This window comes from Sparus aurata, chromosome 5 (assembly GCF_900880675.1).
Source record: "Sparus aurata chromosome 5, fSpaAur1.1, whole genome shotgun sequence".
Taxonomy (NCBI): domain Eukaryota; kingdom Metazoa; phylum Chordata; class Actinopteri; order Spariformes; family Sparidae; genus Sparus; species Sparus aurata.
This window is the reverse complement of record NC_044191.1, coordinates 37,831,693-37,857,116: the sequence shown is the minus strand read 5'-3', so window position 1 is coordinate 37,857,116 and position 25,424 is coordinate 37,831,693. Positions and strand designations below refer to the sequence as shown.

The following is a 25,424-nucleotide window of genomic DNA, read 5'->3' as shown; positions in this document are numbered from 1 at the left end:
GTGGAAGTAGGGTGAGGTATTTGAGTTTTAAAGTATCTTTGAATCAGTTTATTGCAATATCTCTGATGCACCTGGACTGAATCAGACACAGGTAAACACTTCATGTTATGCCGTCAATCATCCGAATAACATACAAAATATTGATTCATTAGAACAACATGTCTGTCTGTCTACACCTGTCCATCTGTGCCAGGCTGTCTGCACCTGTGTGTCTGCACCTACCTGTCTGTCTGTCTGTCTGTCTGTACCTGTTTGCCTGTACTTGCCTGTACCCTCTTAATAGATGAACAAAATGCAGTGATCTAACAACATGAATTAATCTGGGTGTTATCGGCACCACCTGTTGTTCACATGACTGAACTACAGCAGGTGTGTGATCACTGTAACTTCATCTTTGTCACATTTAATATTCCATTTTTAGTATAGTCACAGTATTTGAACATAAAACAGATCCCGTCACACAAACCTTATCAGTCAATGACGGACTGCCTCAGAAATCTGGTCCTGATTGGACCCTGTTCTGTTGTTCTGTTGTAAACTGGGTGAAAGGTCAAACTCCAGAAGACCTTCTTTGTTAAATATGTTTCATGTGATTTAAAAATCATCTTCTTCTCCCATTTATATCATTTAAACTTTACTATGACAAATACTGACTGATGATTGGTTATTGATGGTTTATGGGTTTTTTTCATCTCCTCTCTGACGTCACATTTTATCCACAGTTTTAAAGAAGTTTTAAAGTTTGAAATATGTATTTTATAAAGTTCTGGAAGTTTTTCTCACCCTGTGAATTGGACTCCTCACAAACCTGAAAACAAAATCTGCTTTTCTCAAACTGACAGTGGCCGCCATCTTGCACAAGACTTGTTGACCTTTGACCCGGATCATACCAACAGGGAGAGGTAGGTCCAGCCTATCTGCAGACGCTCAGCCGCTGGAAGACACAGCACTAACGAATTCAATTTAAATGGTTGGGATTCGTTTCTGTTTCTATAACTCATATCAGATTATAACTTATATCATATTATATTGTTTTGTATTGTACTGTATTGTATTGTATTGTATTGTTTTAGACAGATGAATCCCCCCAACATCCGGGCTGTAGTGGTTCAGTCTAGAATGTGACGACGAACACGTGTTACCGTAATGTGTCTACATGTTGTGACTATAGAAAAGAATTCGGTTTATTTGCTGATTTCTCTCAACAAACGAACTTAGCACGTAACATGATATCGATATCCAATCAGTTTAACGTCGTTTATTGATCCCATGCGCGTGTTAAAGTTAATGTGATAGTAGTTACATTTGGAAGTTCTTCCGGTTGATCTGACAGTTACGGTACTGGTCCGGTGTGGTCCGACAGTCGGAACACAGTTCTGCTTTAAGCAGCAGCTGATCGATCAGCATCAGGTATTGATAGGTGATTGTGACAGATGGAGGTTCGACTCTCGGAACCCAAACTGGTTCTGGTCTTCAGCGGGAAGCGGAAGTCCGGAAAAGATTATGTGACGGACCTGATCCACCGCCGGTAAAACAAGTTAATACAGTGTTTCATATCGATACGTTATTGTTCTGTGATCAGTTTTTAATGAAAACATATGCGATTGATTATTGGTGTGTTTGTTGGTTTGTTTGTTGGTTTGTTTGTGAGGAGGCTTTGATCTGAAATCAGCTGATGAAGACAAAACCACAGTAATCAATATGACAGCGTAATCACAGCTGATCAGAGACAACACATAATAACTAATCAATGATCAGGCAGCATGACCCGTTTATACTGTTACATCTGAGAGTTGATGTATTTTATTATTGTTGTTCTACAACATTTGAAACCAGAGGCCCGTTTCAGAAAGCGGGTTTTGTGAAAACTCTGAGTTAGTTAACCCTGAGATGAGAGAAACTCTGAGTGTTCAGTTCCAGAAAGAGAGGCAAGTTAAACTCTGGGTCTGTTACTGCGGTAACTGACTCTGTGAACAGAACCTGCTCACTGGCAGGTTCACCTGAAGAAACCCTGAGTGTGACGGAGCTGTCTGACAGCGGCTGTCCTTCCCTTCTCAGTCCCATCATGTTGAAGCAGAAATAATTCACATCGTTTTACACCAGGAGGAGAATTTAGATTCATTTAGATGAGCTCTCACTCCCTGACGAGGACTGAACCGAACAGCAGACGCTTCTCATCAGTCCGTCATTTATATTCTCCGGCTGCACAGCGAATATCAGGCTACACGTCATCGCTGACGTGCTCTCACATCTGAACAATCCTCCTCGGTTTTTTTTGTTTGTTTTTTTAAAATCACTTCGCAGGTTAATCAATCACCTTCCAGCAGCCAGAAACAGAGAAATAACTCACATTTCATTTGGCTTTCTTTATTTCCCACAGATAACTACAGAAGTAACCATCAGTAGAGCCTATTGTAGTTTTTACAGCAACGTAATTTCAAAGTCCGTGTTTCTAGTTTGCTGCCGCATTGAGTATAAGATGAAATGACTTGTAGTTGAATCTGTAGACAGTAAGTGTGTGTCTGCCTCTAATGTTGGGTCCTGGGGGTGAGTGACGCCCTCAGCCTCTGCTCACCCAGCGACCTGACTCAGGACCAGCTCCTCTGCTCACCCAGCGACCTGACTCAGGACCAGCTCCTCTGTGACCTGACTCAGGACCAGCTCCTCTGTGACCTGACTCAGGACCAGCTCCTCTGTGACCTGACTCAGGACCAGCTCCTCTGCTCACCCAGAGACCTGACTCAGGACCAGCTCCTCTGCTCACCCAGAGACCTGACTCAGGACCAGCTCCTCTGCTCACCCAGAGACCTGACTCAGGACCAGCTCCTCTGCCTCTGTCTGACGTGCTGCAGGTGGAGGTGTGCACCACTTCATGTTCAACTACTCAGCAGGATGTCAGGACACAGATGTGTGTTAAACAGCATCTGTTGGTGGTAAAAGCTACAAGTTAAAATATCCACTGAATAAACTTTTACTTTGTTTAACATGTGAAATAAAACCAAAGTGAGGAGCCACCTGTGAGACTGTTTCTATATGCCATTTTCAGCTGATTTAAATAAAATAAAACACTTAACAACATTAAACCACTTCCTCAAAGGCTAATATAAAAGAAAGGGATGTTAACTTCAAAATGAAAAGACGACCGCATCTAAACGCTGTCAGTGATTTTTATTACAGCCGCAGAACTTTTTTTTCCCAGAAAATGTCTAGCTTCCTGTTTTCTCCCCTGTTGCCATGGTGAATCACAGTATCGGAGCTCCATTGATGATGATGGCTTTTTACTAGTCGTCAGGCACGAGCTCAACTGAGAGTTAACATACTCAGAGTGACTTACCGAACTCAGATCAGCTGATCTGGAGCTGAAAACTCAGAGTTTCACTTCACAGGGTAAGTCAACTCAGAGTTCCGGTTTTGACTCAGAGTTTGTTAAACTTGCTTCCTGAAACAGGCCCCAGATAGTGTAGAACGTGTAGATTACTTTGTTGATCCACCGAGTCAAAATCAATAAAAGACCTATGACGTGAGCAGTCATGTGACACAGGTGAGACAGGTGAGACAGTCAAGTGCAGATAAAACGGTCTACAGTACACGCTGAACCTGTTTCTGATGCAGTTTAGGACCGGATGTTTGCTGCGTCCTGCGTCTGTCTGGACCTCTCAAACAGCAGTATGCTCAGGTGAGACCAACACCTGTTGACCAAACACGTTACCTTGGTTACTGCTGAGTCATGTTGATTCTGTGGGTTCTGCAGGAACATGGTCTGGACCTTGACCAGCTGCTGGGTACTGGTCTTTATAAGGAGCAGCATCGGGCCGACATGATTCACTGGGGAGAAACTCGCCGCTGCCAGGACCCTGGATTCTTCTGTCGCTTAGCAACCAGAGGAGCACGGCAACCTGTGTGGGTACGTCACTGCTGATGTCCCTTCCTCCTCCTCCTCCTCCATCTTCCTCGTTGTCCTCCGTCTGTTTTCTTCTTTTCTCCTAAACCATCAAGTGCTCCCTAGCAACCACCTAGCAAGCTGCTCTCTGATTGGTCAGGTGGTGAGTGATGCGCGGCGGCTGTCTGACCTGCAGTGGTTCTGGTCCGAGTTTCCTCAACAGACTCGAAGTGTCCGAGTGCAATGTTCAGAAAAAACACGCCGAGAGAGGGGGTGGAGCTTCACAACAGGTCAGGTGACATATCTGTCTGTCTATTAACCTGTCTGTCTGCTCAGCTGTCTTTCTGTTCACCTGTCTGTCTGTCCGTCTGTCTCTCAGGTGTGGACGATGCAGAGTCAGAGTGTGGGTTGGACAGCGGGGTTGAATTTGATTGGATGATCACCAATGAGGCCGATGCCCCCTCATTAGACGAGCAGCTGCAGCCGATCCTGAAGCTGGCGAAGGAGGCTGCTGATAATCACTGATCAATAATCGGATTGGTAAAAGCAGCTGATCAAGGCAGCAGCAAAGGCTGATGAGAAATCGGACCTCCTGACTCCTAACCCCACCTCTCCTCACCACCAGGATTCGATCTGTGAAGCGTCTGTTTTAAATTCACATGCTGCTGCTTTCATGTAATTTCAGAAGGTTTCAAATGAATTATTTGAATGATTTTGTGAATAAATATTTCATGAATAATGTTTGTGTCCACAGTGATTAGATTCAGCTGTTATAAAAAATAGGCGAGTTCAAGATACCGCAGCACTGCCTAAATCATGATGCATGCTGGTTAAAATGTGTCCACGATGACCTGGATGGGAGTGGTTTCTGCTCCGCATCTGATGTCACATGACCTTAAGTTATCGCGGGAGCAAGGCGGCTGCAGAGCAGGTGAGCAGTTGCTCTCCAGGTACTGCACGAGTCTAGACCCACCTTCATGACGTCAGGACTTTGCCCTAATTGGCTCTCATCTACGCTGACGTATATGACGTGTGTATCGATGATTTTCCATATCCATAAGGCCTCTGCCTCTTTTCTACTCAAATATCACATACTTTCAGATCAGTAGCAGCCGTGTGGCTGCACCTGTGGGATAGTCAACATGAATAAACCTATAAAATCCTTCATGTAACACAACAACCCTGAAAGATGTCGTCAATAAACTGCTCAGTTCTGTCAGCCTGTGGTGATGATGGAGAAGTGGTTAACTGCTGTGTCCAGTGTTATCTGTACTATCCACTCTTATTAATGAACCCTTTCTGTTCCCGTCACATTAACAATACAAAGAATCATCCTGAGCTGTTCTGCGTGTGATGAGATGGTGCAGCGGGACAAGGCATCTGATTCAGTCATTTGTTCTGATTATTGTATTTCATTCATTCACTGAAATGTATTTCATTCATTGTGACAAATGTTGCTATGAGAAAATGCATCATCTTATGTGTCTATAGTTATGCTTATTTGTTAAATGTAGTCAGCAAATTCCCCTCAGCTGTGATGTAATCATGCACATAAGCACAGTTGTCATCATAATAATGAATAACTGTTGTAATTGTATTGGGCAAGATTTACTTTTGTACTAGACAGACAAAGTTCAAATGTATTTAATTTCAATAATCCTGTACCAGAAAGGTTTACTATTGGATCAAGTAGGTTAACCCTTAACAATTCACTGAATGTTGATATTTTGGTAGGGACTGTTGGCTAGCTTACAAAAACATTTGGTGTAAAGAGTTCAAATGAACCTTGTAGCCTACAGAAGTAAGATGAGAACGAAACAATATTTCCTGAAGGAAATCTGAATTTCACTTACATTAAACATCTTACAGTTGCCTAGCTATCTATACAGATAAGTACACTTCAAACAGATAGGCAACTAATCAGATAAATACACCCTCTGCAAAAGACACACTTGACACGGTCTTGATCCCCAGTCGTCTACATGCAACACGGAATAGCAGTTCCACTGCTCTATTCCCTCAGACTACAAGTGTTGGCTGACGCTGTTTTGAACATCTCAGACTGAATAATTTCCGAAGGTTTTTGAACGACTCACGGTTGCTGCTGCACCTCGGCGTGCTGCCATCATGGCAGACAAAAAGTGTCGATCCCCAAGTGCGACCTGACAGGCAGGAGAGTAATGGTGGACCGCTCCTCAAGCCTTCCTGTTAGGGCGCACTCGTGGATCGATACTTTTTGTCTGCCATGACGTCAACACGCTGGAGGTGCTACTGCTAACATGAGTTGACCAAAAACCTTCTTTTTAGTAAACTCCGTGTACACGTACAATGTTCTCAATGCTGGTGTTCATGTGTAGAGACCCTCGTGAAAGTTTCATGTTGTGTTGAGCCTTCTTACTGTTTTAAAAACAGAGATTTTGATGCCATCGTATAAGTGCCCGTAGCACTCCCATTGAAAATTAGCTTGCCCGAAAACGAAACTACGGTAAATCTTAAAAAGTGCCTCTTTCGTCGTAACTATGCTTTTACACGATGGTTTGACTCATATTCAATCACAAATAAAGCCTTGGTTGCTTTTTGGCGAGAGTTTCACTTCAAGTGTCAGACACGATCAATCGTTCCTCACTAACTCTGGAGTCAGACGTGTCACAACTTATTTAAATAGGTTAATAAGAAAACATGAATAACACTGACCCCATCTGAGAAGATTAACCTGTGGTTCAGTACTGGGATGTTATTTATACTTTATGTAAGTCATATTTGTACTTTTTCTAATGCGCTAAAACATCTTTAATGCTGAATTCATTAAATAAATACAAAGAGTCATTTTGGATCTACAGACCAGTGACGGTGCTTTTATTTTATAAAATCCTGATTTATTACAATGAGCAGTGACATCAGCACAGTGATGATGACATCAGCTTCCAGGTAAAAACATCTCTAAACTTTATTCATGTCATCAGGTCAAAGATGACCTGTCTGTGACCTCTGATTGGCCCCTGGTCTACCATATATGGCAGTGGAATGCCTCACTGTGATTGGATCACTCAAACCACGCCCCCATGGAACATAATAATCAATCATTGTGTAAGAAGACATTGGCTCTAATCAATTAATCAATAATTAATATCGCAAAGAAAACTAATGAGAGTAAAGACAAACCGTTAAGACAAACAGGTTCGTTAGTCATTAATTAGTTTAACGAGGGAAACATCCCTTTGACACGCCCACTCCTCGTCTGGACTCTACCACCTAATACTGGGGGGGGGGTTGGCACTGTCGGTGGGAGGGTTGGTTCTGTTGGGGGCAGGGTTGGTTCTGTCGGGAGGGCGGGGGTGAGTAGGAGGTCCAGACAATAGGAGAAAATTAAAGCAACACTCTGAATGAGACTTAAAGGATGAGAGAAGGAATGTGACAGAAGGAGGAGAGGGAGGAGAGAGAGGAGGTGCCACAGAGGTCATGATGTCCATCTGTCAAGCGGCAGAGGGGGAGGAGGTTCAGAAGGAGTTGAGATCCTGCAGGGTCTGATCCAGGGTGGCATGAATCTTTTTGTTCTCCTCTTTGGCTGAAGCCAGAGCCTCTGTAAATGAACAAACAGATGATGACGTCATGCTTTCCAATCAATACAGCTTTCTAATAATCAATAAGTCCATCCATCACATCTATGACGATATCATTCATTTCTTTTTCCTGTCTCACCTTCCAGGTCATCAATGGTTCGCTCCAGTTTAGTCAACGAACGCTCCGCGAACTCTGCTCTGCTCTCCGCCTGCACACAGGAAGTGAACAGGAAGTCAGCCGGTAACAAACAGGAAGTAAGCAGGTAAACCAGAAGTTAACAGGAAGTCAGCAGGTAACAAACAGGAAGTAAGCAGGTAAACCAGAAGTTAACAGGAAGTCAGCAGGTAACAAACAGGAAGTCAGCAAGTAACAGAAGGTTTCAGGTGGGTGGCTGTGGCTCAGGGTTAGAGCCAGCATCTTGTTATCAGAAGGTTGCTGGTTTGATTCCCCTGGTCTGCATGTCAAAGTGTCCTTGGGCAAGATACTGAACCCCAAACTGCTCCTGATGTGCTGGTCGGCACTTTATGTTTAGAAACGTTTGAAGAATAATTTTCCGTCTCACCTCCTTCAATTTGTTGCTCAGGTTCTTGATCTCCTCTTCGTACCTGTCCTCCTTCATAGAGTACTGAGAAAACATGAGAGACAGCCAATCAGAGAACAGGTGTACTGACGTATCAGGTATGAGGACACCTGTGTTGGAGGTCGAACAGGTGTTGATCGGCTGAGTGGGTCCTGATGAATCTTAACTAAAAATTCTGATGATCACATGAAGTCATGTCAAGGACTGACATGAACTAACGTTAAGATCAGCGCTCTTCTGATTTCTACAGAAAACATTTCAATATTTAATACAAAGACAGAAGAATAAACTGCCGATTAGCTCATTTGAACAAAGCAAACACACTTGTATGATGCCCCCCTGGTCCTTCCCCCCCCTCCTCCTACCTTCTCAGCCTGGGCCTCCAGACTCTTTGTACCAGTGAAGACAGTTTTCAGCTCCTCCTCCAACATTCGACTCTTGCTGCAGGTCAGAGGTCACATCAGACACCGAGTCACACAGGAAGTTGTGTTATGATTGTGTTTGTTTAATCAGGAAGCAGATCACTGCACATACAGATGACTGTATCCCGTTACCGTGGTAACAGATTTAGTTACTATGGTAACCTGCTGTGTGCGTGTGATGTCAGATAGGTTGGTGTGTGTGTGTGTGTGTGTTTCAGGTGTGTGTGTGTGTGTGTGTGCAGCAGGTTAGAGTCATGCAGAGTTCAGCAGGAGGAGGAGCTGAAGCAGCAGCTAAAGGTCAGAGGTCATGGGAGGCAGCAGGAGGTGAGGAGGAGGAGCTACTCTGCTCTGACTGACAGTAGGTGAGAGGTCAGGTGACCCTCAGTACCTTGTCCTCAGATGCCTGCAGACTCTTCAGTGATTGGTCGAAACTCCTCAACTGCTCCTCCAACCTCCGAACCTTACTGATAGGGAGGTACGAGGACGGACATAAGGACAGACAGGAGGACAGACAGGAGGACAGACAGCAGGACAGACAGCAGGACAGACAGCAGGACAGACAGGTAGCACATGCAGCAGCAGCAACATGAGAAACAAGACAAATATGGTTGCAGAAAGTTCTGATGCTGTTAATGAAGCAGTGACATCATACCGAGGTCATCAGTGAGACATCATGTGTAGTATAATTACTCAGTAACAGTCTGTCTCTCTGTCTGTCTGTCTGTCTGTCTGTCTCAGAGCAGCAGAGGCCTCATGCTGTAAGCAGGTGTTAAACATTGTGTTGTGTCATGTTTATGAACCTCTCAGCCTGTTCAGCTCGATCTTCAACTCGTTCCAGTTCTCCTTCCACCATCAACAGTTTACGAGCCACCTGACGCACACACACACAAAATGAATCTTTGTTCTTTCATCAGTTATCACACCAACATGTTGAAGCATTAAAACTGACTTTTCACATCAGGTGATGATCACAGAGATCGTCTTCATCACCTTCATCAATATCAGTGGGTTTTAGTTTCCATAAGAGATCACTTCAGAATAAAAGACGTGTATTTCAGCTTAGTGAAGTAACACAGCCAGCTGTAATAATAAGTAGGCAGGTTTTGTTTCTTACTGCTCGTACAGTGAGGTTAGAAACCCCCATCTCTATGACAATGGTGTCATTTATTACACTTACATTAGGATTTAGTGCAGAGTGAGAAGTTAAAGCTGACTGTTTATTTAAACTCTGGAATTACTTTTGGAAGCTTTCGATTGGTGTTACGACCCTAGAGGTCAAATGTTTGTCTATTTTTAATATCCCTCTCTGAATGTGTGTGTGATTGGTTGCAGGTTGCCCGTGGAGCTGATTGGCTGCTTTCTTGGAGCCAGAAGTTGAAAGACCAGCTCCTCCCAGTTCCTGCGGGCTCTCCTCCATTGTCCCAGACTGCCAGCACATGTGATTTTGCATAAACTCTTTTGTTAACAAAACCATTGAAATATGCTTTGCTGCTGGTGGTGCTTGGGGGATGGTTGTAACAATTGGTCAGTTGTCATCACTGGTGGTCAAACCTAACATGACAAGGCTCACATGATCAATCGTCTCACTCTCCATCCAATCAAGGTCCTGTCACAGAGCAGATAGTTTATTTCTGTGACTCCACAGACTGTTGCTCTCTCTGTTGTCTTCACGTCGCTCTGCAAACAGCCGCATGGATTATTTTCAGCCATCCTGATGCATTTGGTCTCTCTTGGTTTGACGTCACCGCCGTGTGTGCTAACCTGACACAAAAGACACTTTGAAATCTGACACGAGCGTCCGGCCTGAGACTCATCTGTAAAAACCAGGTCTGAAACACATTCAAACCAAATGCTGTTTGAATCCGCTTTGTATCTTAATTGTAATGTCCTAAACTCAATCTGGACAGTCTGGACATGACAAGGATGAATAACCAGCACTGTTGTGGGCTTGTTCTGCAGGAAATGGGCCTGAAGAAGGATCGACTACAAACACTGAAGCTACATCTCCCACCACCTACATCTTTCAGCAGGACAATGATTGTCAACATAACACCAAAGATGCTTCCAGTGGCACACTAGACGGGACCACAGCTTAATAGTAATAGAGCTCTAGTATCAGCCTTAGATTTCCCCTAATTCAATCATCTCTGTGCATTCAAACCGATATACATCCATGCAGTAATGAACGGGGATAAAACTAAGAAAGGGGGATAAGGGTTACGAAACTATTCCGAACAAGAAATCGAAAAAGGCAAGCGAAATCCCACCTGGACAAGATGGAGGACGCAGAGAAAACAAAACCTGGAGTCAATCCACAAGGTGGTGAGTGAAGTCATGACCTTGGAGATGGCGGCACTGCAGGCGGAACTGAAAAGAGATCTCTCAGATTTCTGCACGTTTTTAGGGGGATATTAAAAGACAAATGGACGAATTCATGACAGAAAAACTGCAAAATACAAGAGACGACAAACCAAGCATAAGGGGAAGTAGAACTCATAGAAGAGATGGAGGAAAACATGGCCGGTCAGGAAAGACAGGATACTGGCGTGAAGGATGCCCTCACCCAGCTACTGAATAATCATCTGCTTTGCAGGACAAAGTGTCTTATTTGGAAGGATGCTCCAGGCGACACAATGTCCGAAATGATATAAGGAATATATACCCGTTAAGAAAGCACTGAAGGAGAAAAATGGGAGGTTTATGAAACAAAGATATTATGAGCCAGGCCCCAAAGCAACAACACTGCCAGCTTGGAGGCTCAGAAATCACCATCCATAAGATTTGGCTACTTGAAATGTTGAGTTGGTTAAAACAGAAATGCTCGATCAGAATGTCGACTTCTCAATAAATGCTCCGTTATCAGCAGGGATGTCCCGATCAGGTTTGTTTTACCCCGATCCTGATCCGAGCCCTTTAATATTTAGTATATGCTGATACCGAGTCCCGATCCGATACTCTGCCTTAACTAATATTTTCCTGGATAATACAGCTGCATTAAGAAACAAAGTACCTGCATCTAAGCTGTTCTTCAGTAGGTTTTTTATGTTGTTGACACAAAGTCTATACTTTCATACGGCTCTTTCTTATTCTACATATGCTGTTCCAACATTGTCCTCCACCTTCCTGGTGTTAGCAGGTGAGTGTGTGACGCTGCACTGTGACAGCAGACCCTCGTTACAGCAGCTGCAGTGTGTGAGACGCAGCCCACGCTTGGTGCCTCCATATCATCCACTGCTTTTACATATTCCTTACGTTGTCAAATAAAATGACGTGGAAGCGTTGCTCGTCTATTTCACACGTTCAAAAACTCCAGGGGTCCGTTTCACAAAGCAGGTTTAGTGAAAACTCTGAGTCTGTTAACCCTGAAATGAGGGAAACTCTGAGTTTTCCATTTCACAAAGGGAGGTAACTCAAACCAGAGAAAGAGGGGTAACTCTAGCCTGTTTCACAGAGAGAGGTAACTTAAGCTCTCGGTCAGTTACCATGGTAACATACTCTATGAACCTAACCTGGTCGGGACCAGGTTTTTCTCAACAAACCTCGAGTTTCTCTCTGTCTCCGCCCTCTTTCAGCCACACACGGTATTTGATTTCCTCATTCATTCAGGCAGCAGGCGAGTTTTGGAGTAGTATAGTTCTCATTGATCATTGCAAAAATCAGTCAGTAGGTCTACATTAGAAATTATATTAGGTGGCGACTATTTTCACTACCATGGCATGTCCTGTTGATAATGATCCGTGGATGAAGGTGCAGCATTACTGCACAGAGAATTAAATATTCGTCGGGAGATGATTATCAGACCGCGCATAGATGTTCTTGCATATCCAGACAATTATCTTTTTGAGCGGTACCGTTTCACGTCACAGTCCATCATTTACATACACAACCTGATCCGTCCTTACATTTTCCAACATTACCAACCACAGTCATGCTCTCACATCCCAGCAGATATTGTGTGTTGCGCTGCGCTCTTTTGCAAATGGGAGTTTTTTTTATACAACGTCGGAGATGCAGAGCACTTGAGCAAGGCAACTGTATGCAGAGCAGTCAGAAAAGTGTGCCTCGCCCTGAAACGGCTACTACCCATTTTTATCATTTTCAGCTCCTCTGCCTCCGTTAGAGGTGGCGGTGCTGGGCCACCACCCGTCTGTGTTAGTTTAAATAGGCTTAATTATTTAACAGAACATGATATAGATGAGAAGACATTTATGTGTGTGAAAACAGCATTATGTTGGGGATAAAACAACTGTACAGTCAAACAGCCACTTAATATATACTTTACAATGTAAAACATGATCAAAATGAGTTACCCCCATGAGATTATGCCGAGGTCTAATGTTTTTATGTTTCATCTTAAGCTGCAGCCAAGTGCGAAATAAATTAATAGGCTACCACTCAAGCAGTTCCCCCCTGTAATATTATTGTGATTGCAAAGGACTACATTTAAACTTACGCACTGACCCGAGCACCAATGTTCTCCCACGCCGTCTCCCTCTCTTTTGCTGCTGCAGCGGTGTTACACTTCCTTCTAAAAACGTGCTCAAACTCACCGTATGAACGCATTAATATTTCTAATTCCAGTGGGGTGAAAAACGTAGCCCTCCTCTTCCTCGTTGCCATGGTGACTCGTCGAATCGGGGCTCCATTGATGCTGTCTTTTTATACTTGTGGTGCACGTGCTTAACTCCAGGTTAAACTACTCCAAGTTGATCAAACTAACTCAAATCAGCTGTTCTGGAACCGAAAACTCAGAGTTTCCTATCTCAGAGTAGATCAACTCAGAGTTCAGGGTTAGACTCAGAGTTTGTTGAACCTGCTTTGTGAAACGGACCCCTGGTGACAAAGAAAACCCTGATCCTCTAACACGGAGATGAGCTGGTTATCCAGAGCGATTAATTTAGTTACCTTCTCTGTACTATTTTTGGCCATGTTGCTGTCTCAAGGATATTTCTGTTTCCTTATGAAAGTATCTGCGGATGTTTGCTGCTTCGGTGCCTTTGCCTGTATTGCTTGAGTGAACTTGTTTTGTTATGAGTGTTTGTTTTTTATGTGCAAATGAGTAGTATTAAATGCAGCTCTGCGAAACGGTCGTACTGCAGATGTTACACGTCGCCACTGGACTGCTTTCGCTTTCTAATTTAAGTTATTTCCAAGATATTATTTACTGCAGACATTTATTCCACAGGTTTGCCAGAGAAATGTTACGCGCGCGTCTGCATTCTGCCACAGATTGTGCTCTGACGTAAAAAATAAATAAATTAAAATATCAGGATTGGGTCCACGTTCAAAATTGCCGATTCTGATAAGTGGAAAAATGCCCATATCGTCCCTGATCACCAAACAGTGTTTGAAAGATTAAATTGTTTCTTTATCGGCTTTTATTCTGGAATGATCTCTGATGGAAATAAAACCAATAAAATGGTGGATTAACACGAAGTTGAAAATTAGCCCGCATGCTAACATGGCTACATTTACAGACAGGACTGTGTGTGTGTGTGTGTGTGTGTGTGTGTGTGCACTGTGATTAAATGGTGTGTGTTTGTTACCTCTTCATACTTGCGGTCGGCCTCCTCAGCAATCTGTTTGGCTTCTCTCAGCTGAACCTCAAGCTGCTCCATCTTCTCCTCGTCCTTCAGAGCTCTGTTCTCAATTACCTTCATCCCTCTGACACACACACACACACACACACACACACACACACACACACACACACACACACACACACACACACACACACACACACACACACACGCACGCTCAGACAGGTGCCGTACTGATCCAGAATCAGTGCTGTAGTATCAGTCATCAGCAGCTCATAATCTAAGAACATCACCACCATTGCTGTTTTTCCATCACATCTGGCCCGGCTCTACTCGGTGTTCACCACAGCTGGTCTACCTACTTCAAAGTAAGTCTTAAAACAATGGCACTCTTGTCCCAATCCGCGCAGTACTATCAAAAGATTCACCGCTAACAAATTGGCTCCACTAGTTTAGTTATGAACTGATTTAATTTCTTCATAATAAAAGCACCCAGTTATTTATTCATTCAAAGCTTATAATATGAAGCAGCATCGCAGGAAACGTTAGAACACGACTCCTGAACCAGCTGACAGTGAACAACAGTAAAACACAGCAGACGTTTAAAGAACAAAAGGACGAGAGAAACTAAAGAGATTCAGTCAGAAGCTACGGAAGTACTGAGAGCTGAACACACTGACTTTAAAAACCTCTTTCTCTCAGGTTTCCTGCACAGACATGAGTTCAGTATTTACTCATGAGACAGGAGACAGGTGTTTGTTACAGACTGGCTGCTGTCACGAGATGTCACCGAGACCTGCTTGGAGGTGCGGCGGGCCCGGCTTGGCCCTGCTCCGGAGCAGGACCAGCACGGGCACAGCTTGGCACAACTTGGCTCAGTAAAACTGGTAATGGAAAGGTTAGGGTTAGTTAGGGTGTGTGTCACAGGTGAGTGTCAGACCTCTCACTCTCGTCGGCAGCCTTCTCCACCTCATCAAGTTTGTGGAGGGCGGTGGCGAGTCTCTCCTGAGCTCGGTCCAGATTCTCCTCAGTGAGCTGCAGACGACGACCCAGTGCCGTCACCTCCGCCTCAGCCTGCAAGACACACAGCAGCCCACCATCTCCATCAGATACAAACACCCAACTTACCCCTGATCAGTAAAGGCCAATCAGCAGATCAGTGTGTGTGTTAAATGCCTCATTAGATATCAGAGTGATGTTTAGATGCATTTTTATTCCGTTGGATAATTGTATGAGGGGCTCCTCCAACTTCTTCATCTGCAGCACAGTCACATTAACACAGGAACATAAAGGTCACAGTGCCCCACAGTGGTCAGAGGACGCCAACACATGACTCCAACACTGTCAGACTGACTCACTGTGTCCAACTGTGCACCAAGAAGGTGTGTGTGTGTGTGTGTGTGTTGACAGAGGAATGTGTGGTATGTCTGACTACTCTGTACTACAGTAGAGTACAGCGGGTACTGCAGTAAACTGTAGTACTGCAGTAGAGTACAGCGGGTACTGCAGTAAACTGTAGTACTGCAGTAGAGTACATCAGTGTGAATCAGTGTGTGTACGGTGTGATAAGCTGCAGCAGGACACATGCAGCCTGTGATAAAACACACAGGCGCACGCAGAAACACACACGCAGACACACACACACACTAATGGAGTGCGACTCCACCCCCTGCACCACTATTACAGGTGAATGAAGGTGTGTGTACCTCCTCTCTGCTCCTCTTCTCCTTCTCCACCTCCTTCTGCAGCCTCTCCGCTCTGTCCTCGGCCTCCTCCGCCTGCTCCTGCAGCACTTTGATCTTCTTCTTCACTGCATCGATGCTGTTCACGCCTCCACTCATCTTCTTCTTCTACTGCAGGAAGTACAGGAGCAGTCAGACTGCTTATTGGTCGTATTCTACTTCCTGTTCGCATTCCAAACAACAAGGACCGACTCTGCATACTGAGTGCGAGTGCTGACAAGTACTGAGTGAGTACTAACATGTTGTTTGGTAATTAATGTTGTTGTTCAATAATCATTAAGGGGACTGATTTGAATCAATCAATGATTAATCAGGTGATTTCTCAGATCATTATCTCTGGTTGAGAACAAGAACAAACAGACAGAATTGAGTTTCATAAAAATAAAAATATGACAATTAAGATCCTGAAAGGATCAATTAAAATGTGTCAATACTTCAAACCTGCACACGTTCAGGCTCACACAGGATTATTGGCCCCATGTGTCTTAGTTGCTGAATCAGTCTGCTGTGTGTACACGACATAAAAATAAAGTTTATTTGGAACTTTAATGTTCTGAATTTGTCACGTGGTCAACAGTCACAGACTCGCTCCAAACTACCCTCAAAAATAAAGAATAAAAAGAAGTGCAGTGGAAAAAGAATTAGACACTTTGACATGATGTAATTTAAATATAAGATTAAATAAATAATAACAAGTCGTACTAGCATGAATAATGTGTAGTGTACACAGGTATCACACACACAGCTGAGTAACATAAATACATATGTACAGTGATGACTGCAGGTGTACAGGTTAAATATACTACAGTATAAATATATAGAACATATAGAATACGTGTCCGCAGATGTTAACATGTAGTAACATTAAAGACGGTGCGGTGCAATGACAGCTTCAGTCTGCGGGACCGGAAGCTGCGGGTCTCATATATTTACACTGTAAACAACAGCAAACATTATAATAAAGTTTATTTTATAGATTTAAAGTCACAATCTCTCCTGTCACTTCAGTTTGTGATGTTTCTTTTTAATCTTTTGGATAATTTATCACCTTTGTCAGTCTGACGTGCTGTTGTGCTGTTAGCACGCTAGCTCCTGATGCTAATAGCTGACCACCGCCCTGTTTGCTTGTTAGCATGCGAGCAGAGTTCAGAGCTAACAGATCACAGCTGAGGTGTACCTGACCAACTCTTCTTACCTGTCTGGGTTCTCTTCGGAAACACCTGCGGCTCGAGCCCGATTTCACCTGACACCGTCACTTCCCTGTTAGCAAGCTGGCTAACTCCCTGTTAGCAGGCTAACTGAGCGACTTTATAAACTGAGGAAAGTTTTAGAATGAGCGGACAAACTGCGGCTCGGTGTCGGTCTGAACAGGTGCACGGTCTCCGCTGTTTGGTCCTCAGCGTACTGGTCTCGGGTTCTGGTCTCTGCCGGTTCTGGATCTGCTATCCGCCGCTTCCTTATCCAGCCAACTCCCAGCTCAGGACTACACCCACTTCCGCGTTAAATTCCCTCCACAGGAAGTGACGCAGCCTGAGGTTCCTTACAAATTAAAAGTCAGTAAACATTTTGTCACAAAGAATGTTTTTAAAATATATTAAAAATTGTCACAACTGACCACACTATAACAACTCAACCTTAAGACACCATCACCAAACCAATGGACATTATTTGTCAACATTATCGGTCAACAATATTAGACAAAATAATTGATCAACATCATTAATCAACTTTATTGTCCAGTGTGTCAGAAAAGGAACATAAGTTTCTGATTTGTTTCTGCTGAAGACTGATTGAACTCTGATGGTGGAGCAGTTATAAAACCAGTTTACACTTGATGCTGGTGTTACTGGGAATCAAAAGAAGACAGAGGGACGTCGGTTCATTGACCTTTAATGTGATTGATTATTGATTGGTTGACATGTCATCATCACACATTAGAATATGAAGACAAACAAATCAGCTCTTTGTTTCCTCTAACAGACTGCTTCTGATCCATTCTGACTTCTTATCAATTAAATTCATCAATACATCTCCAGAACTTTTTTAAAGACAGCTTCATATTTCATCATCACATCCTCTCAAACTCTCATAAAAAGACTTTTAAATAAACTTTAATGGAATAAATGTTTGATGATGTTTCAGTAATTTAGACATTTTACACAAATGTTACTGCTGAGTTCGTTAGCAGATTCATTTTCAGCAGGATTCATCAGAGACTCACAAATGCACGACTGACTTAATCAAAACTTTTCAAAGTTGGTCAAAGAAGAAAACAGAACAGAACCACCAGGAGTTACAGGATAATCAGGTCAGAATGATTTTTTGTGTGATGTTGAGAGTCTGGGCATTTTATTAGAGCCCATAAGGACAATCACTTTTACCCTTAATGAAACTTTTGAATATATCTGTCACTCCCTTGTTGTTGATGCACAGCGCCCCCCCTGGTCTGTTAAACTGGGATTCTGCTCTATTTGAGTCAGCAATACAGGTCCAATCTCCAGAGTTGGACACACACCACTTGGAATGATCATGGCTAGGTTTCCACAATCTACTGTCAATGCTGATACACTCCACATTGAGGACATGATATCTATTGGCTGATTCGTAGTTACCAGATCTACCACTTTGACGACCCCAGGTCTGAACGTGTACATTACTTTTGATGGTGTCTGCAATAGTGACATACAGATCTCCATCTGCAGGAAACAGAACAAAAACACATAAAGTCATCAGACAACAGTCAGTGATCTGATCAGGGACACATCAACATACCTCATGAAGGGAAACCTGAGGAAGTGTGTTTGAGCCCTCTTACATAAAGAAGACACAAACACACCTGCGTGTTACATACTGCATACTAACACAGGTAAGTCTGCCAACACAAACAAAACCCTCACTGGTAATTTTACGGTTGAATTATGGGATATAAACTCATATGGATGGTGAAACACACTTTGTAGGGGTGCACGATAATTATCAGGCCGATAACAGGAAATTATTACGTCACTCCGATAAGTCCGATGTCATGACGAATAGCCCCGATAACATATATAATATTGTCAGCACGGCAGTGCCCCGCTCCCACTATGACACCTGATTGGCCTGCAGTGAATGTTGCGTTCAAGTGATGTTGGCATAATCAGAAAAACTCTTTCTGACTTGGAGAATTCAAGAATACCCCCTCATGTCAAAAAAGAACTTGTTAACTTTGGTAGTTGCTGATTTGAATTGATATCCACAGTATATTACCACATGTTACACATAAACAATAGAAACATGAACCAAAAAAGGCCGAATGATTGACTAAAAAACGTGGGAACAGGGAATGTCCGTCATACCGTAAATGGAACACCGCGTGCTTACGTTTAAAAACAAACATGGCGTCGATTGTGTGGGACTTTTTCAAAGTTTCAGAAGAAGACAGGTCGCTTCTTATTTGTGACAAATGTTCCAAGCAAATTCCACAAGGAGGTAAAAGTAGCACGAGCTTCAATACGTCAAACCTGATAAGTCACCTGAAACATAGCCATCACTTCAACAGAGATTTGAAAGACGCCCGGGCTGCTAAAGACGCTAGCAACTTAAAGCCAGCCACAAAGAAGCCACAAAGAAGCCACCGGGACTTACACACATCGGCGAGGCTTTCGAAAAATCCAAGAAATTTGCCAGAAATGATCCACAGGCCAAGGCTATTGAAGATTTAATCCTGAATATTGTTGGAAGCAACAACCACTCACAGCTTACAGCAGCAGCCCCAGTGGACACAGAATAAGTTGTACAACTTGTTTTTTGCAGTCACATGCAGTCCACCAGCCTCATGTGTCCACATACCTGCTCTCTCTTCTCTCAGGCTGCATCATATAATACAAGACCCGTCCTCATTAAAATGACCTTTGACAAACTAAATCGACCTCCACAAACCTCCAACCTAACCAATCTCATGCTTCTTATTTTTTTGTAAATCATTATTTCTAATAAAAACCTATACATTAGCCTGTAAAGCTGCTGTAGGCGTTGTCATTGTCTTAGCTAACTTCCTGTTTTACAGTTATCAGTCCCCTCTCTTTTCTCCACATCACCACATGAACGCCCAGCCGTAATCACCAGACAGCAAACAGGAGGAGCCTGTTCTCTGACAGGACCGCCTCTTTGTCCAGTCCTCTGTCCTGATTGGATAAAGCTGGCAGGGATACCAGAACATTTCTTTTCTCTTTTAGTTCATGAGGAGGAGGAGGAGGAGAGACGTGACCTGACCAAACACTCTGTAATAGTGACTACTGCTGGAATACAAAGATATTAACATTTATAAAATAAGTAAGTAACACAATAGTAATGTAACAGGTAAAGGATCCCTTTGTACAGGGACTAATTCAGTAAAGTGATGCATGACTTTAAAAAATGTAACTAGTAATATGTAGTAGACTGCTTACAAAATGTGGGAATGTGACTGTTTTTTCTTCATGTATTAAATATGCACAAATCTCACCTTCTTTCTCTGATATTCTCGACACAAAGCGTTTAAACTCCACCTGACCACCTATTGATTTTAACTGGTAGGAGAGTTCTTTCAGTTCGTTTGGGTTAAGTCTGTTTTCATTTGCAGCATCTTGGAGCGATTGATGAAAGTCATTTGGGATGTGATGTTCGAAAATGGGAGCTTTGATATACTGAAGGTGTTCACCTGAAAACAGAAAAACATTTCAGTTCAAACTGTGAAGACTGAATGTGATGTAAATACAGGATGAAGACTTGACCTGGTACATGTCTTTGAACCGGTCATAGGGGAATGTTACACAGATGAATGTCTGGCCATTTGTTTTCCCACTGGCAGGGAAGAAACTGTTGCTTTCTCTTTTGTAGGGAAATGTTGGTGTGCTGTGTAAGAGCCAGATTCCAGATGTTTTGTCCATCATGACAAAACCTGGAGAAGAATTACAATTAAATCATTATCTCAATAATCTGAAGGATCTGTGAGAGAATGAAGCAGCTGAAGGAAACAAACATCATTCTAATATTTATGTGATACTTTGTTTATTGGAAAAGGTTCTCATAGTTTAATATTATTTCTTTATCATAAATATTGTAAACAAATGTGTTTTTGATCAAATCAGTGCATGTCACAGTGGAGCTGATTTGGGCCAAATAAACATGATCAGTAAATGTATCAGTTATCAGTTATCAAATTAAAGGTCCTCCTCTGGGTACTGACAATTTCTTTTGACCCCCTCTGTGACAAAGAGTAAGATGTTGTCATGATTCTGGTCTTGGCAGCCTCCTTCTTTCCCTGTGTTTGTTGTCTTTTTCCCCATGTCTGTCTGATCCTCTTGTCTCTCCCTCCCCTGTCTGTGTTTTTTTGTGCATGGGCGTGGCTTACTCTCCCTGCAGGTAGTGCCAGGTGAAGCTCCTTCCACTAATCACCACTCCATAAAGCCTCTGGATCTCCAGCCACTTGTCGCCAGATCATACTTTCAGCCAGAGCGGTATTAAGTGCTAGATCCTGGTCCACCTGCGTTTCAGCAGTAATTTTCCCATGTGATTAGCTTGTGTGGCTATTCTAATCCCTGTGTCTTTTGTCACAGTTACTACAGTCACGCTGTCTGCCTGCTTGCCTACAACCCCTGCCGGCTTGAGTTCGAGCTCTCGTCCCTGCCTGCCAGTCGAAGTATCATCTTCACCTGCCTCGCGGATCCGCCATCACACCAGAGGAGCAACAAACAAGAACTCACTCACCTGTCTTTGTCACCTCGTCTCATGGGACCCCAGGATTTCCCCAGCACGTCTTCTCCCACCTTCACTATTATTACTCACCGTGTCACAAATAAATATTGACTTTGAATTGACTTAACCGTGTTCAGTGTCGTGCATTTGGGTTAAAATCTCTGTTGTTACCATAACAGATGGTTTAAGAATACAGCTGCAAATTTTAAAAAACAAGAGGAGTGAGATGTTAATCTCATCTACTCCATAATAAGAGAAGAGATAAATGCTCCATGAAGCAGACCTGAATGAATGCAACATGACAACATGCTCCACATCTCACACCAAAAGTTATGCAACATCAGCAGACACCTTAGCACACAGCACTGTAGCGTGTATGACTCAAACTGAATAAAAAAGTAGTTAAAACAGTGTGTTTGTGCAAGCAGCTACCTACCTGTTTGTTGACATCGGCGTCTTCCGGTAGCTAGACCAAACTAGTCAATCCGTCGAGCATATTTATTTATTTATGTATTTATTTATGCATTTATTTATTTATACTTATGTCAGGTTTGGTCCTCCATACAGGACTGATGCAAATGTTTAAAATCAAGTCTGTAAAAGTGGAATTTTTAGATATCTCAGACTGTGTTATTAATAATACAAGAAAAACCGGTAGCACTGAAAAGATTTTTTCCAACAAGCGCATTGTGCAAACAAACTGGCATTTGAGGGGTTAAAAAATTAAAACGGAATGGATATTTTGTACCTATGACAAGAACTGATATTGATTAAAAACGTTAAGCAGTAAAAGCAGCAAAAAACATACAAAATCTAAAAACTTACCCCCAATTTGAGGAGGGGGAAGATATTCAGGAGTTCCTTGGCAGTGCTCTGGGGTCTCTCCAGTTGTTCCGTGTCCTGGGTGCTGAGAAGGGCGGTGCTGTGGGTGTTGGTGTGGTAGAGTTCTCTATTCTCGTCTCCGGTGTACTGGTCCCTGTGCTGTGATGGTTATACCAAGGTAGGCAGCGCCACCCCTCCCTACACGCAGAACACACGCTGTGCGTAGGGCCCCACGATCCATGGGGGGCCCCATTTTGCATAAGGGGACGCATTCTCTGCAAATGCGCAAAGGATGCGCATTGCTGCCGTGAGGCGAGGCAGGAGAGAGAAGACAGAGATGAGTAATCTGACACTGCATGCGTTGCTGCAATGGTTGACAGCATCTGACCAATCAGCGGTCAGATGCTCCGACAGGCGGTTGGATGCAGGTGGAGAGATGGTAAACAAGAGGAGGCTTGTGCTTCACTTGAAGGTGGTATGTTGTTGAAATAAAAAAAGAAACTTTGTGGCATTAACACCCCAGCTGCTAATCATGAGACAGAAGAGAGGATAATTCTGTCTAGATGTGGACTGGAGATTGAATTTTCCAGCGGACGTGATTATCATTTATTGAATGTCTTGTTAACTGCATATGCATTCACCTCTGTTGAAAAGGAGTGGTTAATTGACCAGTTGGTGGTTGTAAGTTGGCTCCGGTTTATAGCCTATCAATCTATGCTAGCAATAGAAGTTTTGGGCTATTTTTATGGATTCTATTGGTGAATTTAATTCATAACAGTCATATAAGATTAGATAAGATTGCATATTAATCTTTGTGAGGCTAGTATTTACATTAATTTCATTGTGCAATATACCATTAAGACCAAAACAAATCTTAATAATCTGCTTGTATGATGGATTTCGTGTCAAAACAGGGTCAATGCTGAAGTTTAGGTTGAAGTAACCCTAACCCACAGAGCCAGTCACCAGGGCCATCAAGCACCATCTCTTCAGCTACAAATGATCCTATCACTACTCCAAGTGCAAAACCAGTTGATCCTACTCTGTGACCAGCACACCTATCAGACGTTCAGAAGAAGAAGTAGAAGAATCTTTATTTGTCAGTATATATTTCCATGCTTCAAGAAAACACACCTGAAATGAGTCCTCTGCATTTAACCCATCACAAGCTGCATATCGTTAGTATACACATACACACGTACACACACTGCAAGCTAGGAGCAGTGGGCTGCCATTTCAGCCCCTGGTGAGCACATGGGGGGTCCAGTGCCTTGCTCAAGGGAACCTCAGCAGTAACCCAGGAAGGGAACTGGCACCTCTTCAGCTACCAGTCCACTTTCCATGTTGTGGTCTGTAGCTGGACTTGAGCTGACCACTCTGGTCCCCAAGCCAAGTCTCTACTGACTGAGCTACTGCCACCCAAAGTTTTAAATTTGTGTCAGACTTCACTTCCATTGTTAAAAGAGGCTGTTCATTTGATTTGTTCCTACTAATAAAGGTTGTAAACCTAAATGACATTTCGTGATACAGTCATTTTATAATGGGGGGGCCTCAAAATAAAATTTGGCCAGAGGCGGCCCTGAAGATAGGTATAAGTCATGCTATGTTCAATTATATGATTATTTATGGAAAACTGGTATTTGTTCTCCTGACATCTGGGGCGTTTTTGAAAACTCATGAGATTAGCTTTCTTCATATTTACTGCCAGCACCCAGTTCTGACAGAACTTTTCTACTATGTCCAGCTGTTGCTGTAATCCTTGTTCAGAAGGAGACAGTAGAACAAGGTCATCAGCATAAAACAGAGACTTCACCTCGCTGTCTAGGAGGGAGAGGCCAGCAGCAGCAGGGGCGTCGCAACCGTGGGTGATGTGGGTGTTTTAACATCCACACTTTTCCTGGTGAGACGGTTCAACACCCACACTTTTTCTGCAGTTTTGCACAAACACCTTACTCCAGTTGCTCAGTTTCTCTGTCCGCTCTGTGTCTGCACTCGCTGCGACTGCCTCCTTAAGTCCCGCCTCTCTTGCTGTGTTAGATTTATCATTCAGCTCGTGCTGAGAAGGCGGGAACTAGCCAGGTTCATAGTTCACACTGGCACATATCTACATAGACATAATACATAGACGCCTCACTGAGTGGGTTGGTCCTTTGCTGTGATACGTTGACATCACTGCCATCTTGGATGTGGCAGCTCCAACCTGTGAACTGACACAAGTCAATGTAGTGAATTTCATAAAGCTCCTACAAGTGCTATAAGTTAATGTCTCTCATTTACACATTCACACACGTACGGATATATTCAGGAAACAGATATGAACCATAAACAACGTCTGTAACATTCTCTGATGATTGTACACGTTAACTACTCCTTATATGTTCAGTGTACAGGTCGGCACCAAACCACTGGATGTATTTACAGTTAAATATTTAATCTGTGTCAATAATAACCAGACCCCCCCAAGCAAGTTCATTTATATACACCTTAAATAGGGTCAGACTTAAACTGCAGCCCTGGCGTACACCTCTTCTCTGGGTGAAGAAGTCAGTTTGTTTGTCTCTAATTTTAACAGCACACATATTTTCTGAATACATTGATTTGACCAGATCATACATTTTGCCCCCTATACCACAGTGGAGGAGCCTGTAATAAAGCCCTTCATGCCAAAAAGAGTCAAAAGCTTTCTTGAAATCAATGAAACAAGTGAATATTTTACAATTTTTTGTTTGGTGTACATGTTTGTTAATTAAAGTGTGAATGGTATATACATGGTCGGTGGTGCAGTGATTTGGGAGGAAGCCAATTTGACTTTACTCAAGATGGAGTGTTCCTCAAGGAAATCTAGTATTCTTATATTGAGAATACTGCAGAATAGTTTACCCAGACAGCTGCTGACACAGATGCCAGATCTCTCTCTCTCTCTCTCTCTATAGATAGATAGAGAGATAGATAGATAACTTTATTTATCCCCAAGGGGAAATTAGGTCATTGTAGCAGCAGTACAATACAAGCAGACATTAAAGGACCTGAGCTTCCTCAGGAAGAAGAGCGGAGCCGCAGCGGACAGAGAAGCGCCTTTAGCCTCAACACACACAAAAAGGGCAGGGGCTCAAGCACCCCTTGGGCCTTATGTGTGCACGTGCCTGATCAACAGGTATA

The 25,424-nt window shown here is 43.1% G+C and overlaps 3 protein-coding genes across 4 annotated transcripts; 1 reads left to right on the top strand and 2 right to left on the bottom strand.

The window, feature by feature from the left end:
- Positions 1-1,111: 1,111 nt before the first annotated feature.
- Positions 1,112-4,619, top strand: pmvk (phosphomevalonate kinase). Its single transcript, XM_030417937.1, has 5 exons — positions 1,112-1,528; positions 3,613-3,676; positions 3,752-3,904; positions 4,041-4,170; positions 4,260-4,619. The coding sequence occupies exons 1-5, from the start codon at positions 1,434-1,436 to the stop codon at positions 4,403-4,405; spliced, it is 588 nt and encodes a 195-aa protein (XP_030273797.1). The 5' UTR covers positions 1,112-1,433; the 3' UTR covers positions 4,406-4,619.
- Positions 4,620-6,706: 2,087 nt separating this feature from the next.
- LOC115581997 (tropomyosin alpha-3 chain-like) lies at positions 6,707-17,243 on the bottom strand. 2 transcript variants are annotated; one of them, XM_030417626.1, is made up of 9 exons: positions 16,921-17,243; positions 15,690-15,836; positions 14,924-15,057; positions 13,990-14,107; positions 9,244-9,314; positions 8,832-8,907; positions 8,004-8,066; positions 7,580-7,649; positions 6,707-7,460 (listed from the first exon to the last, which is right to left on the bottom strand). In XM_030417626.1, exons 2-9 carry the CDS (start codon positions 15,822-15,824, stop codon positions 7,378-7,380), a joined length of 750 nt encoding a protein of 249 aa, XP_030273486.1. In that variant the 5' UTR covers positions 15,825-15,836; positions 16,921-17,243; the 3' UTR covers positions 6,707-7,377. The 2 variants fall into 2 exon arrangements, with proteins under 2 accessions (XP_030273486.1, XP_030273485.1); XM_030417625.1 differs by lacking the exon at positions 8,832-8,907 and adding an exon at positions 8,387-8,462.
- Positions 17,244-17,467: 224 nt separating this feature from the next.
- LOC115582222 (deoxyribonuclease-2-alpha-like) lies at positions 17,468-24,444 on the bottom strand. The gene is made up of 4 exons (XM_030418038.1): positions 24,400-24,444; positions 22,269-22,392; positions 20,212-20,406; positions 17,468-18,421 (listed from the first exon to the last, which is right to left on the bottom strand). Exons 1-4 carry the CDS (start codon positions 24,442-24,444, stop codon positions 18,078-18,080), a joined length of 708 nt encoding a protein of 235 aa, XP_030273898.1. The 3' UTR covers positions 17,468-18,077.
- Positions 24,445-25,424: the final 980 nt, after the last annotated feature.